The 15,339-nt window shown below is 41.5% G+C and overlaps 1 protein-coding gene across 1 annotated transcript in view; it reads left to right on the top strand.

Annotated features, from left to right (window-relative positions):
- Positions 1-14,873, top strand: part of LOC124152974 (coiled-coil domain-containing protein 1-like) — a 43,762-nt gene extending 28,889 nt beyond the window's left edge. The window contains exon 2 of the mRNA XM_046526065.2: positions 12,073-14,873. Coding sequence (XP_046382021.2) covers positions 12,073-12,164 — 92 coding nt within the window. The 3' untranslated portion in view covers positions 12,165-14,873. The remainder of the gene's footprint in view (positions 1-12,072) is intronic.
- The last annotated feature ends 466 nt before the right edge of the window (positions 14,874-15,339 follow it).

The raw sequence follows: 15,339 nt of genomic DNA, 5'->3' as shown, positions 1-15,339 counted from the left end.
ATATCATACCGCAGTTTAACATGGCTACCCCACTCAGACACAGTATACTGACTCCGAGCTGTCCAGTCCTTGTTTTAGTCCCTTAATGTCGAGCGTCAGGTAGGGAACAACAAGTACCATATTTTGACGTGTTTTTGAATGACGCGGCTGGGGATCGAACCGTGTGCTCTCCGGGCGGACGCTCTACCACTAGACCACGGAGGCGGTCGGATAGTCCAAAGACGTACATGCATGATCTAGACGTGCATACATGATCAGACGCGCCGAGATACGGCGTGGCGCCATAGGGTCGCCATGGCTGCAGTACTGCGTCACGTATAGAGGAACTCCCGTGCTGAAATTGTTTTAATTGGCGCTGACAATTTCCGATGCAATATGGCTTCCACGTGCATACAGAATCAGCCTTACCGAATGACGCTTAATGACTGATTGGGGCGAGTTACTTCCCGTTAACCAGCCCTGATCGAGCCTTTTAGAACATGTTGGATTGGAACATTGCGCCACTATCTTACATCTTGTATTTGTTGTTTCGGTGCATCTCGTGGAATGAGGATTTGATGACACGTGATATCCAGATGGGGGAGGTCGTTACTGTCGGAGGTCGATGGCGGCGGTAGATTCGGTCGGAGGTCGATGGCGGCGGTAGATTCGGTCGGAGGTCGATGGCGGCGGTAGATTCGGTCGAAGGTCGATGGCGGCGGTAGATTCGGTCGGAGGTCGATGGCGGCGGTAGATTCGGTCGAAGGTCGATGGCGGAGGTGGATTCGGTCGGAGGTCGATAGCGGAGGTCGTGACTGTCGGAGGTCGATAGCGAAGGTACATGGCGGAGGTAGATACGGTCGGAGGTCCATGGTAAAGGTCGATGGCGGATGTCGATACTGTCGGGGGCTGCTGTACATTTTGATTCAGTCGCGGTAATCAAGAAATGGTTTACCAACTTCTCACTGAAATGATCCTGGTGTCGTTTCAAGGCCGAGTCCATTTTGTTTTGTTTGGTGTGAGCCCTTCCTTTCAGTTGAACTCATCAAACGCAAAAGAAGCATACCCAAACCATTCTCATCCCGATCTTAGCTCCAGGCGATACTCATAACCACTTCAGCTCTGACATTACGAGATGTGGGGGTTCTTTAATACTAATAAAAAGTTTGCTTTATACAATTATCGTCACTTTAAGTAGCACCACAGAAACTGGAGTATAAAGGAAGACAGCTGACTTTGATTTTCAACATTTTCTTTCAATGCGACGTTTTGGTACAAATTCCAGTACCTTCATCAAGCGAATGATCTTAACTGGCCATGTTTTATAGTTGAGATTAATATACTTAGGAATTATAAAGAATGAGTGAGTGAGTTGGGTTTAACGCCGCTTTTAACAGTATTCCAGTTATATCGCGGTGTGTCAGCTTAATGTGGGAGGAAAGCCCGAAGTGATGCAGGTCTCAGACGTTTACCACTTCGGTGAAACCCACGAGCACGGGTATGGTGCTGACAAACCTAGAAACATAATCGGGGCGAACCGGGATTCGAACCCACAATCATAGGTTTCTGGCGTCCCCAAGGGAAGCAACTCTTTACAGTGAATCGCGGCGCCTTAGACGAATGGGCCACCCGTGCCCCCGAATATAAAAGAACTTAAACAACGTACAATATGATTCCTTTTCGGGCAGGTATTTCCATGTCCACGGTCATGTGACAGAGGCGACATCCACACAACGAAACCCCTCTGTCTGGATGTTTCCCTAACATTAAAAGTTCAATATTGTCCAAGATACCTGCTAAGCATTAGTTGGATAAACAGTAACTTTTCCAATGTTTGGCAAATATGTCAATAAACTGGAATCGACACACTTTACGCCCTCTTAGGGGCTTGAGGGGCGGTCGGGTAGCCTAGTGGTTAAAGCGTTCGCTCGTCACGCCGATGACCTGGGTTCGATTCTCGACATGGGTACAATGTGTAAAGCCCATTTCTGGTGTCCCCCGCCGTGATATTGCTGGAATATTGCTAAAAGCGGCGTAAAACCATACTCACTCACTCACTCAGGGGCTTGATAATTACAAGTCATTTATATACTGCTTATCAGATATTTGACAGTCTAACTCATCGTCGCTTCAAAAGATCAGTTGATTGAACAACCACACTTCAGTCTTACCCAGCTCCCGACAGTAACACAGTCTTGTAAACCGAGCCGGCTGTATCGTCCCCATCTCGGACAACGGTCATTGTCTGTCCGTCAGGGTACAAACTGTACGGTAATCCGCTTGTTTCCGTCCGTGTTCACATGGATGATTCAGGGTAACTGGTATACTGACAATCACTCAAGTGAGAAACTATAGGCTTTAGCGGCGCAGCTTGATATGTAAAAGGACAGTTTTAGTTTCAATACATCCAGTCAACTGAGCGACGATTACAGGGAGGAGGTAGATGAACCGGAGACTGACATGCCTGACACGATCCGTGTGAAATCAATATTGTGTTATTATCCACCCCCAGTTGATATCACCATCTAGAGGAAACAAGGTCTTGAATAAACAAATTGTGTATGGAACCTACTTTGATATTTGTAAGGGTCCCTGTTGAGATTATATGGTCCTAGATGGGTCTCATGGTTTATAAATGGGCCGGGTGGATGCTCTGAATGTGGGGTATGTGTAGATGTTAGGTGGGTGGCCATTATGACCACCAAACGTTTGATGTTTCTGGTCCCCGTCTGCGTCATTTTCAACCCTCCACGTCGACATTTTTTGTTTAATCTCTCTATTTTTAACCAAGGGCAGGTAACTATCAGATGAGTCCTTACATTGATCAGATGAGTCGTTACATTGATCAGATGAGTCGTTACATTGATCAGATGAGTCGTTACATTGATCAGATGAGTCGTTACATTTATCAGATGAGTCGTTACATTCATCAGATAAGTCGTTTCATTCATCAGATGAGTCGTAACATTGATCAGATGAGTCGTTACATTCATCAGATGAGTCGTTACATTCATCAGATGAGTCGTCACAATCATCAGATGAGTCGTTACATTCATCAGATGAGTCGTTACATTCATCAGATGAGTCGTCACAATCAGGAGATAAGGAAGGTACTGATACACGACACCGCTATCTTTCAGGATTCTGCCGACACCATATAGTTATTTCGAGTTAAAGGAGTTCAATTTTCTTTTATCAAATGCTTTTTGTGTGACATGGTAAATATCTGGGACCTGCGCCTCGCCGGGCCTTCCCCCCACTCGCCGTGATATCCCTGGGATACTGTTTATAGTGGCGTTAAACCTCACTCACTCACTCACTCAGGAAAATATGTTGTTGTAGCGGAATAAAGGTCAGTGAATGGAAACATACCACGCCTGTCTGTAACACACCTGGCTCTCCTTATAGCTCTCGCATATGTTGAACAATTCAGATAACTGGACAAGAAGACCTCTGAAACGTTTCAATGAGTATAAAGAAGGTCACATTATTATGATTTTCTGACCCCTGGACAAGAAGACCTCTGAAACGTTTCAATGAGTATAAAGAAGGTAACATTATTATGATTTTCTGACCCCTGGACAAGAAGACCTCTGAAACATTTCAATGAGTATAAAGAAGGTACATTATTATGATTTTCTGACCCCTGGACAAGAAGACCTCTGAAACGTTTCAATGAGTATAAAGAAGGTAACATTATTATGATTTTCTGACCCCTGGACAAGATGACCTCTGAAACGTTTCAATGATCATAAAGAAGGTAACATTATTATGATTTTCTGACCCCTGGACAAGAAGACCTCTGAAACTTTTCAATGAGTATAAAGAAGGTAACATTATATTGATTTTCTGACCCCTGGACAAGAAGACCTCTGAAACGTTTCAATGAGTAAAGAGAAGGTAACATTATCATGATTTTCTGACCCCTGGACAAGAAGACCTCTGAAACGTTTCAATGAGTAGAAAGAGGTAACATTATTATTATTTCTGACCCCTGGACAAGAAGACCTCTGAAACGTTTCAATGAGTAGAAAGAAGGTAACATTATTATTATTTCTGACCCCTGGACAAGAAGACCCCTGAAACGTTTCAATGAGTATAAAGAAGGTAACATTATTATGATTTTCTGACCCCTGGACAAGAAGACCTCTGAAACGTTTCAATGAGTAAAGAGAAGGTAACATTATCATGATTTTCTGACCCCTGGACAAGAAGACCTCTGAAACGTTTCAATGAGTAGAAAGAAGGTAACATTATTATTATTTCTGACCCCTGGACAAGAAGACCTCTGAAACGTTTCAATGAGTAGAAAGAAGGTAGCATTATTATGATTTTCTAACCCCTGGACAAGAAGACCTCTGAAACGTTTCAATGAGTAGAAAGAAGGTAACATTATTATTATTTCTGACCCCTGGACAAGAAGACCTCTGAAACGTTTCAATGAGTAGAAAGAAGGTAACATTATTATTATTTCTGACCCCTGGACAAGAAGACCTCTGAAACGTTTCAATGAGTAGAAAGAAGGTAGCATTATTATGATTTTCTAACCCCTGGACAAGAAGACCTCTGAAACGTTTCAATGAGTATAAAGAAGGTAACATTATTATGATTTTCTGACCCCTGGACAAGAAGACCTCTGAAACGTTTCAATGAGTAAAGAGAAGGTAACATTATCATGATTTTCTGACCCCTGGACAAGAAGACCTCTGAAACGTTTCAATGAGTAGAAAGAAGGTAACATTATTATTATTTCTGACCCCTGGACAAGAAGACCTCTGAAACGTTTCAATGATCATAAAGAAGGTAACATTATTATGATTTTCTGACCCCTGGACAAGAAGACCTCTGAAACTTTTCAATGAGTATAAAGAAGGTAACATTATTATGATTTTCTGACCCCTGGACAAGAAGACCTCTGAAACGTTTCAATGAGTAAAGAGAAGGTAACATTATCATGATTTTCTGACCCCTGGACAAGAAGACCTCTAAAACGTTTCAATGAGTATAAAGAAGGTAACATTATTATGATTTTCTGACCCCTGGACAAGAAGACCTCTGAAACGTTTCAATGAGTATAAAGAAGGTAACATCATTATGATTTTCTGACCCCTGGACAAGAAGACCTCTAAAACGTTTCAATGAGTATAAAGAAGGTAACATTATTATGATTTTCTGACCCCTGGACAAGAAGACCTCTGAAACGTTTCAATGAGTATAAAGAAGGTAACATCATTATGATTTTCTGACCCCTGTATCCATAACGACCACAGCAGCCTCTCCATCCACCCCCATCGCCATCATCCTCTTCATGTGTTAGTGTAGCGTGGAGTTCATCTCCCGTAGTCAGTCAGGTCTCCAAGCATATCAAACTAGCTGGAGCCAGGACAATGGTAGCCCTATAGTCATTTCAACCAATTTATTCCCCCTCATCATACAGCTCCCCTGCCAACTTTCAACAAGAGATAAATACACCTTTCAATCACGCGTCCTGGACGCGACGGGGCTCCCTGGTATGGAGGTATAGAATGTGCCCACACCACGATGTAAATAGCTCACATATTTGTGATAACAACAACTATGTTTTTTGTTTAAACCAAATGTTTTGGAATCAATTCGAATCAAAGGAACAGTTAATTTGTGTACGCAGAACTTGTTCACGAGGAATTGCTGCTTCTGGTATAGAAGGAGATAGTTCTCTTGAAACACTTGAAGATTTGGCTCATAAACTTATTGTTTCGGAGACTGAACGCTCAGCGATAACTGAGATGTACGTGTCTACTCGTGCATTAAGACTCGCCGTGTTTGTGATGGAAGAAATTGTGTGGCGTTATGGTTACTACAGAGTCAGCATCTCGTGTAATACACTCCTAATTCAATCTGTAGCTGTGACTGAACGGGGACATCGAGCTCTGGGCTCAGTGATACTTAATGCCCTGAGAACGTCACGCTAATGATAAAATTGTTATTATTTTTAAACTATTTAACAACAACCTAACTGTTGTAGGCTTAAGATTTGCTATTTGTATTGATTTATTTAAATTCTACACCATAATGTATATAAACATTTAGCATGTGCACTTTCAAATTCCCACAAGGACGCATTAGTCTTTGTGGTTGGCTTTTTATCCCCCCGGCATATAATGCGGGGGGACATAGCGATCAGCCAGTCTGTCTGTCCGTCCGTCTGTCCGTCCGTAATCATTTCCTTTTCAGGGACAGAACTCGAAAACAATTCAGTGTATTTGATCGAGACTTGGCATATCCACCAGTCACATACTGAAGTTGTGCCTTTTGCTATTTAGGAATTTTAGAATTTTTTATTTTTTACGTTTCCATGGTAACAAGATGGACTTAGGTTCTATAAGGGTGGTGTTCGTTTCCGGAGCGTAACTCAAAAACCGTGAAATACTTTCTTACAAAACTTTGCATGTCTACCAGGCACATACTGAACTGGTGCCTTTTACTATTTAGGGATATTATAAATTTATATTTTTTATGTTTCCATGGTAACAAGTTGGACTTAGGTTCTATGGGGTAGAGTTCGTTTATGGAGCATAACTCAAAACCCATTCAAAACCTTCTAACAAACTTTGCATGTCTATCAGACTCATGCTGAACTGGTGCCTTTTGCTATTTAGGAATTTTAGAAATTTTTATTTTTTACGTTTCCATGGTAACAAGATGGACTTAGGTTCTATAAGGGTGGTGTTCGTTTCCGGAGCGTAACTCAAAAACCGTTAAATACTTTTTTACAAAACTTTGCATGTCTACCAGGCACATACTGAACTGGTGCCTTTTGCTATTAAGGATTTTTAGAAATTTTTATTTTTTACGTTTCCATGGCAACAAGTTGGATTTAAGTTTTCATATAGGGTGGGTTCACTTATGGAGTATAACAAATTAAGTGTTAAATATTTCCTTGCCAAACATTGCATAACTATATACAAAGTACATACTGAACTGGTGCCATTTGTTATTAAGGTTTTTTAGAAATGTTTATTTTAGAATGTCCATTGCAGCTATTTTGACATGGGCTAAGAGAAATGTTTGGTCAGTTACCTGGTTTGGGACCATAACGTGTTAAAATGGGCTGGGGATATAGATGACTTCGTTGACTATAGGCTTGTTTAGTTATTGTTTCTTGTAATTTGTCATTTGTTTGCATAAAAAAAACCCACAGAAACACACATGTTTTACTTTCCATTTCATATGGATGCGACCATGGTGGATCTTTTGTTGGTAAACAATGTATGCTTCTTAAAGAACATTCAACTGTTGCCTCATTACATACAGAATTGCACATTTACTTGTGGTTACTTTACAGACAGTTGCCGGGGGGATATGTCATCTTTCTGATGACTCTTGTTGATATCTAAGATGGCTGCCATCATGGCGTCCAAAAATTGGACTCAATGGAATTCTGGTTCTTCAGTATGTGATGAACAAAATAAAACAAAATAATATAACTTGAGCAAAAATGCCTGCAAATCCGTTTTGCCCCATAATATGATCTTGCTGCTGCAACTTACCTACCGAGATTCTGTAGGAGTTGCTGTACGAGATTCTGTAGGAGATATTGTACGAGATTCTGTAGGAGTTGCTGTACGAGATTATGTAGGAGATATTGTACGAGATTCTGTAGGAGTTGCTGTACGATATTCTGTAGAAGATATTGTACGATATTCTGTAGGAGTTGCTGTACGAGATTCTGTAGGAGATATTGTACGAGATTCTGTAGGAGTTGCTGTACGAGATTCTGTAGAAGATATTGTACGAGATTCTGTAGGAGTTGCTGTACGAGATTCTGTAGGAGATATTGTACGAGATTCTGTAGGAGTTGCTGTACGAGATTCTGTAGAAGATATTGTACGAGATTCTGTAGGAGTTGCTGTACGAGATTCTGTAGAAGATATTGTACGAAATTCTGTAGGAGTTGCTGTACGAGATTCTGTAGGAGATATTGTACGAGATTCTGTAGGAGTTGCTGTACGAGATTCTGTAGAAGATATTGTACGAAATTCTGTAGGAGTTGCTGTACGAGATTATGTAGGAGATATTGTACGAGATTCTGTAGGAGTTGCTGTACGAGATTCTGTAGAAGATATTGTACGAGATTCTGTAGGAGTTGCTGTACGAGAGTCTGTAGAAGATATTGTACGAGATTCTGTAGGAGTTGCTGTACGAGAGTCTGTAGAAGATATTGTACGAGATTCTGTAGGAGTTGCTGTACGAGAGTCTGTAGAAGATATTGTACGAGATTCTGTAGGAGTTGCTGTACGAGATTCTGTAGGAGTTGCTGTACGAGATTCTGTAGGAGTTGCTGTACGAGATTCTGTAGAAGATATTGTACGAGATTCTGTAGGAGTTGCTGTACGAGAGTCTGTAGAAGATATTGTACGAGATTCTGTAGGAGTTGTTGAACGAGAGTCTGTAGGAGATATTGTACGAGATTCTGTAGGAGTTGCTGTACGAGAGTCTGTAGAAGATATTGTACGAGATTCTGTAGGAGTTGCTGTACGAGATTCTGTAGAAGATAGTGTACGAGATTCTGTAGGAGTTGCTGTACGAGAGTCTGTAGAAGATATTGTACGAGATTCTGTAGGGGATGCTATACGAGAGTCTGTAGAAGATATTGTACGAGATTCTATAGGAGTTGCTGTACGAGAGTCTGTAGAAGATATTGTACGAGATTCTGTAGGAGTTGATGTACGAGATTCTGTAGGAGTTGCTGTACGAGAGTCTGTAGGAGTTGTTGTACGATATTCTGTAGGAGTTGCTGTACGATATTCTCTAGGGAATGTTGTACAAGATTCTGTAGGAGTTGCTGTACGATATTCTGTAGGAGTTGTTGTACGATATTCTGTAGGAGTTGCTGTACGATATTCTCTAGGAGTTGCTGTACGGGATTCTGTAGGGAATGTTGTACAAGATGCTGTATTAGTTGCTGTACGATATGCTGTACGAGATGTTATAGGAGTTGCTGTAGGAGATGTTGTACGAGGTGTTTTACGAATTAATGTGCGAGTTTCTGTACGAGATGTTGTAGGGGTTGCTGGAGGAGATGCTGTAGGAATTGCTGCGCGAGATGTTGTATGAGTTTCTGTATGAGATCCCAGTTGCGACAAAGTATTCTGATATTCTGTCTCAATACCTTCGTATGAGATTCTGTATGAGTTGCTGTACGAGGTCACAGTCGCGACAAAGTATTCTGATATTCTGTCTCTCTACCTTCGTATGAGATGTTGTATAAGTTGCTGTACGAGATCACAGTCGCGACAAAGGATTCTGATATTCTGTCTCTCTACCTTCGTATGAGATGTTGCATGAGATGCTGTACGAGGTCACAGTTGCGACAAAGTATTCTGATATTCTGCCTCTCTACCTTCGTATGAGACGCTGTATGAGATGCTGTACGAGGTCACAGTCGCGACAAAGTATTCTGATATTCTGTCTCTCTACCTTCGTATGAGACGCTGTATGAGATGCTGTACGAGGTCACAGTTGCGACAAAGTATTCTGATGTTCTGTCTCTCTACCTTCGTATGAGACGCTGTATGAGATGCTGTACGAGGTCACAGTCGCGACAAAGTATTCTGATATTCTGTCTCTCTACCTTCGTATGAGATTCTGTATGAGTTGCTGTACGAGATCACAGTCGCGACAAAGTATTCTGATATTCTGTCTCACTACCTTCGTATGAGATTCTGTATGAGTTGCTGTACGAGATCACAGTCGCGACAAAGTATTCTGATATTCTGTCTCTCTACCTTCGTATGAGATTCTGCATGAGTTGCTGTACGAGATCACAGTCGCGACAAAGTATTCTGATATTCTGTCTCTCTACCTTCGTATGAGATTCTGTATGAGTTGCTGTACGAGATCACAGTCGCGACAAAGGATTCTGATATTCTGTCTCACTACCTTCGTATGAGATGCTGTATGAGTTGCTGTACGAGGTCACAGTCGCGACAAAGTATTCTGATATTCTGTCTCACTACCTTCGTATGAGATGCTGTATGAGTTGCTGTACGAGATCACAGTCGCGACAAAGTATTCTGATATTCTGTCTCACTACCTTCGTATGAGATGCTGTATGAGTTGCTGTACGAGGTCACAGTCGCGACAAAGTATTCTGATAATCTGTCTCACTACCTACGTATGAGATTCTGTATGACTTGTTGTACGAGATAATAGTCGCGACAAAGCATTCTGATATTCTGTCTCTCTGAGATACGTCCTACAGTTCGCTCACGACTACACTATTCTGCTGGGTTTTCTCTTCGTGTTATCGTTTTTCTATTCGTCTTGTTAACATACTGTATATTCCACCGTTGACTGTTAGTCATGTTATTTATTCTCTGACACAACACGGCCGAGAGAGATGAAACTTTTTGAATATATGTTTGATTAATTGATTGTTTTTTTTAACGCCGCACTCAGCAATATTCCAGCTATATGACAGCGGTCTCTAAATTCTCGAGCCTGGACCAGACAATCTAGTGACTGACATCACGAGCATCGATCTACGCAATTAGGATACGATGACATGCATCAACCAAGTCAGCGAGCCTAACCACCCGATCCTGTTAGACGCTTCATACGACACGCATGGGTTGCTGAAGACCTATTCTCTACCCGGATCTTCACGTGTCTCAATGGCTATTAGTCATTAGTTATTAATAGACTATATATTCAACCATCAACTATTAGACGTGTTATTACACTATATACTCAACCACTGACTATTTGTCATGTTAATCAGAGACCATATAACGACCATATATCGATATATTGTATCCGAGTTAATACACTATATATTCAACCATTGAATATCAATCAGCATACCAGTAAATCAACCATTCATCATCACACAAGTGTAAACATGAGAAGTACAATAAGGAGGAGCGATAGGTGACGCGAGAACAGAATCTAAGGAAGCAACCCTCTTTAACAACGATCCGGCACCAAACGTTTTGACATCAAATAAACAACTGTTGTTTTATGCGCAACGTTTGCCGTTTATGACATCGCGGGTCAATGGGAGCGACATGATTCATAGGAAGTGCCAAAGGGAGACATTCTTAGGGCATTTTCTCAGATACTTGCTTCAAAAACTGCCCAGCAATACAAAACCTGACGATGAGCGTACCTCCTGCAATCATCAAAGAGATTATTACTTCCCCATCATAGGTGAAATGTTGTGTAATAGATAATGTTTACCAACTGCTAACAATCTGTGTAATTTGAAATACATTCGCTTAAGCGTTTCGCACATTTGCGTTAAACAAATCACATTTCTTGCTGAAAACATCAATCAATTCTTTCAACGTTGCCCGAGTTTACGCATACATAAACACACTTTCGTCTTGTTGATGTGTTTGTGTTGTAAACGATAGGTTTTGCGATGTGAGGCTCTGGGGTAAAAAGAGGGGGAATTTGTGTTATGCATGAAAGATATATAAATACGCTGATGAACATGTTTTAAAATGCATGACTTACAAATAGTTCGAGCGTGGTGTTCAAACATGAATATATTGTAACATGCACCATACACGGTAAATCATAGGTAAAGTCAGTACAAAGTATCTGGGTACACTTGAAGGTTCGTCAACTGTTGAGTTGAATGTCCGTGTGTGTGTGTGTGTGCGTACGTGCGTGCGTCCGCGTGTGTGTGTTAGTGTGTGTGTGTTTTGTGTGTGTTTTGTGTGTGTTAGTGTGTGTGTGTGTGTTAGTGTGTGTGTATTCACCCACAACACACACCTTTTTAGAACATCCAGTAAACAAATGTGTTCACCCAAGGGGGACGTTGTCCATTTGTTTTTTTCTCCCCAAACTCTTTGCGACCCATTCACAACCACTTGCGCCCCAATTGTATATATCATATTAGAGCAATGTGTGATGCCGATTGTCGCATTGTATTGTACAACAAATTTATAGCGATTTTATGGTTTAAAAAACCCAGTTGTGTCTTATTTGGGAAGTATCAGTGGACTATTGCTAAATTCGGCGTAGACACTCCTCGTTCATGACTTATTAAAATATTTCTGTACAACACTGATATCGGTCTAATGTTAAAATGAACGTCTGTTTCAGGTAATGAGCGAATCGACCGGACTGAGTTCAGGGACGCGCCGTGGGACTTGTCGGGGAAACCACCGGAAGTTGTGATCGAAGACATCAACTGACCTTGACATTGTGTACTTTCGTCAGATAAGGATCACGTGACGATCTCAGTGAGCGACACAATATGTGGGCGGGAATTGCGACGACATTGCACGTGCACACGTGCTCTGGAGAGTGTGTCATGAGTGTATTGTGGACTATTTAAAGATTGAGTTTTTTACGTTCATAAACTGTTTGATGCAGACATTTTGCACAACAAACCCCGCAATAAGAAACACAGACGCAGCACAGTTGTAAAGACAGTGTTTGACTGTGGAGGGGCCTGTTTGATCGCTGTACATACACGTCAAACCTCGGATCTAAACTAGGCTGTGTCAAACATTTCGTGATAGCCTGTTTTCGTCTGTGCCTGCTTTTTTGGTTTTAATTCGTCACGTAACACTGATAGATCGCAACGGGTCTATTTTCAAATGGGTTGCATGCTCATATTGTCTTTTATTCAAGAACATAAATGTTTGTCAATATCGGCGTGTTTGAACATGTAGAGTCAAAGAAAGGGTAATTTTATCTGATTCGAAATTAAATTAACTACCAAACTAAGTTACATAACCATCAATGACCCAGTTGCCTCTTTCAATTTGAAATGCACCAGCGTGACGATTGACGTCAGCGCAACAATAGAAAACTGTGAGCAGGCCACGTGTCTCTGACTGACGATAGCGGCGGTGTGGAGATAGTTAGGCCGTCTGTATGTTTTGTGTTCTCCCCGTCTACACCACTCCGTTATAACCGTCCCTCTCAACGATAACGAAGTTTTTTTCCCCACTCAATCGTTCGCCTGAGTTGAGAGTATCCTATCTGTTTCAGAAAAAGGTCTTTGCTGTATTTTCTTCTATCTTTTAAATTCTCAACACCGATAGACCGGCAACGGTGACCGCAAGGGTAATTCCTGTTTCTCTGAAAATGTCGCAACGAATCACAGGCACAACCGTCAGTTTAATGAAACTGCGTGTTACACAGAATCTGTTGTCTTAGTATATACAGTGAAATCTCGTTTGTCCGGACCCCGCTATTCTGAACTCTCGTTTGTCCGGACCCCCGTTATTCTGACCAATCGCAATCCGGACGATTGAAGTTGGCAACGTGACTATACAACACAGGGGCGTCATTACGTATACCCAGGACACATCACATGTACTTTGACCGGTTGCTTTGAAAGTAAAACCCTGTCAATCCGGACGGTGCGTAATTATTGAAACCGTCCGGATTAACAAGTGTCCGGATTAAGGTCACTCAGTAAGGTCATACACCCGGGGGGCGTGGTTTCCGGACTAACAGGGTGTCGTCATGGTGATATGAAGATGTAGATGGAGTACATAAGGTAGCTTGATCCTGATAATGGCGTTATGTATCTATGTAACTGTATCGTCTACAGGTTTGGGCGAACTATTTCTGAAGCTGCTGATATAAAGGTAATTTAATTTCTATTTTGACCTAATCATAACAACGTAATCTGAGGAAGACTTGAAAATACATATATACTCACAGCCCAGGGTCGGTGGGTAAGCAGACATTAACAGCTGATTGGTAGTTTCGTCGGAGCGGTGGGGTAGTCCAACGGTTAAAGCATTAGCTCGTCACGCCGAATCCCCGGTTTTGGTTCCAGCATGGGTACAATAGTGTCCCCAGACTGTCACGTGACTGGCATAATGCTAAAAGTAACGCAACACCTCTGTAACTGAGCTCCATGTTTTGACAAGATCGTCTTTGTTTGTCATACATTGTTTTTCCTTCACATTTTATACGAGTACATGGCGAACTATTGAAGGTCAAACCTCGGGACATTCAAGTCATTCATTGTTTCCCGCTCGTTCAAATTTTGTTGTATATCGATCAAACAGTTATCGATTGCCCAAATTACACACAACCATGGTGCATACTTGTTTCTTAAAAAGGTACATATTTCATATTAATTTCTTGATGGTAATGCGCTAAATAAACAATGGATGACACATGTACACCTTTATGAAAAAAACAGCTTTAAATGGACAATAAACATTAAATTAAGTTATGTGGCAATACACTTGCGATAGAGTACTGTTGATAATACTCACCTCCAAAAGAAACGCGAATACCATACATGGTTGATATTTGAAGACTTTCCAATATTCAAGAGATATTATGGTTCGATGCACAAACAAACATACTGGTATATTCTGTGAACCGACGCTCCTGAAGGCGTCACGTGTGACGTCATAGATCCATGCCTCGAGATGCACCATTTGTCTCGTTCAGAATTAGCGTGTACAGTTTGGAAATCACAGCATATAGTAATAAAAAATAAGGTTTTGGTTTGTTGTTTAACGCCGCACTCAGCAATATTCCAGCTACATGACGATCGAATCTGGACCAGACAATCCAGTGAGTGACATCATGAGCATCGATCCAAGCAACTGGGATCGCTGAGGACACTCTGTCGTAACACTTGACTGATTATTACTTTTGTCGTTAAAAGATTGGTACACGTTGGAAACACCTCTTCTTAACGTACATACTTCTCTATATGTTTCTATGGTTCGCATTTCTTTCGGCGGTGAGTATAGTATAAAATGTTATTTGCAAGTGGTATCCATGTTTGTAAGTAATTAAGATATCTAGAAGGTACATCTGACTACATCAAGACAGGGGCGCCATGGAACAGTCTCTCTTGAAGGTGTGAGGCCTGTAGTGTTAAAAGGAATAAACATGATTTGTAGTAATCTTCCTTGTTTGCTGTGCGGTCATGTTGTTATTAACATAACAGTGGCCATCTTGCCGAGGCAAGGGAGGTAACTTTCCGCACTTGCCGAACTAGGCTCGACCGTAGCGCCAACAGTTGCTGTTATGAGTTATGTCCCTTCTATTGACCAATCAGATTCCACCTCTCGCATCAGTTGCATTTGCAGGCCCGTGAAGATCCGGGGTAGAACGGGTCTTCAGCAACCAATGCTTGCCGTAAAAGGTGACTTACGGGATCGGGTAGTCAGGCTCGCAGACTTGGTAGATACATGTCATCGATCCCAATTGCGTGGATCGATGCTCATGTTGTCAACCACTTGACTGTCTGGCCAGACTCGACTATAGCTGGAATATTGCTGAGTGCGACGTTAAACATAAAACAAACAAACAAACTTGCATTGCTTCAATTAAAATGGCGTCACCCAGTGAAGACGATCTCATCTATATTGTCATCAAAAA

The sequence above is a fragment of the Haliotis rufescens genome, unplaced genomic scaffold, assembly GCF_023055435.1.
Source record: "Haliotis rufescens isolate VD_foot unplaced genomic scaffold, xgHalRufe1.0.p SCAF_16, whole genome shotgun sequence".
Lineage (NCBI taxonomy): Eukaryota > Metazoa > Mollusca > Gastropoda > Lepetellida > Haliotidae > Haliotis > Haliotis rufescens.
Note: the sequence above shows the minus strand (reverse complement) of the source record. Positions and strands in the feature narration are given on the sequence as shown.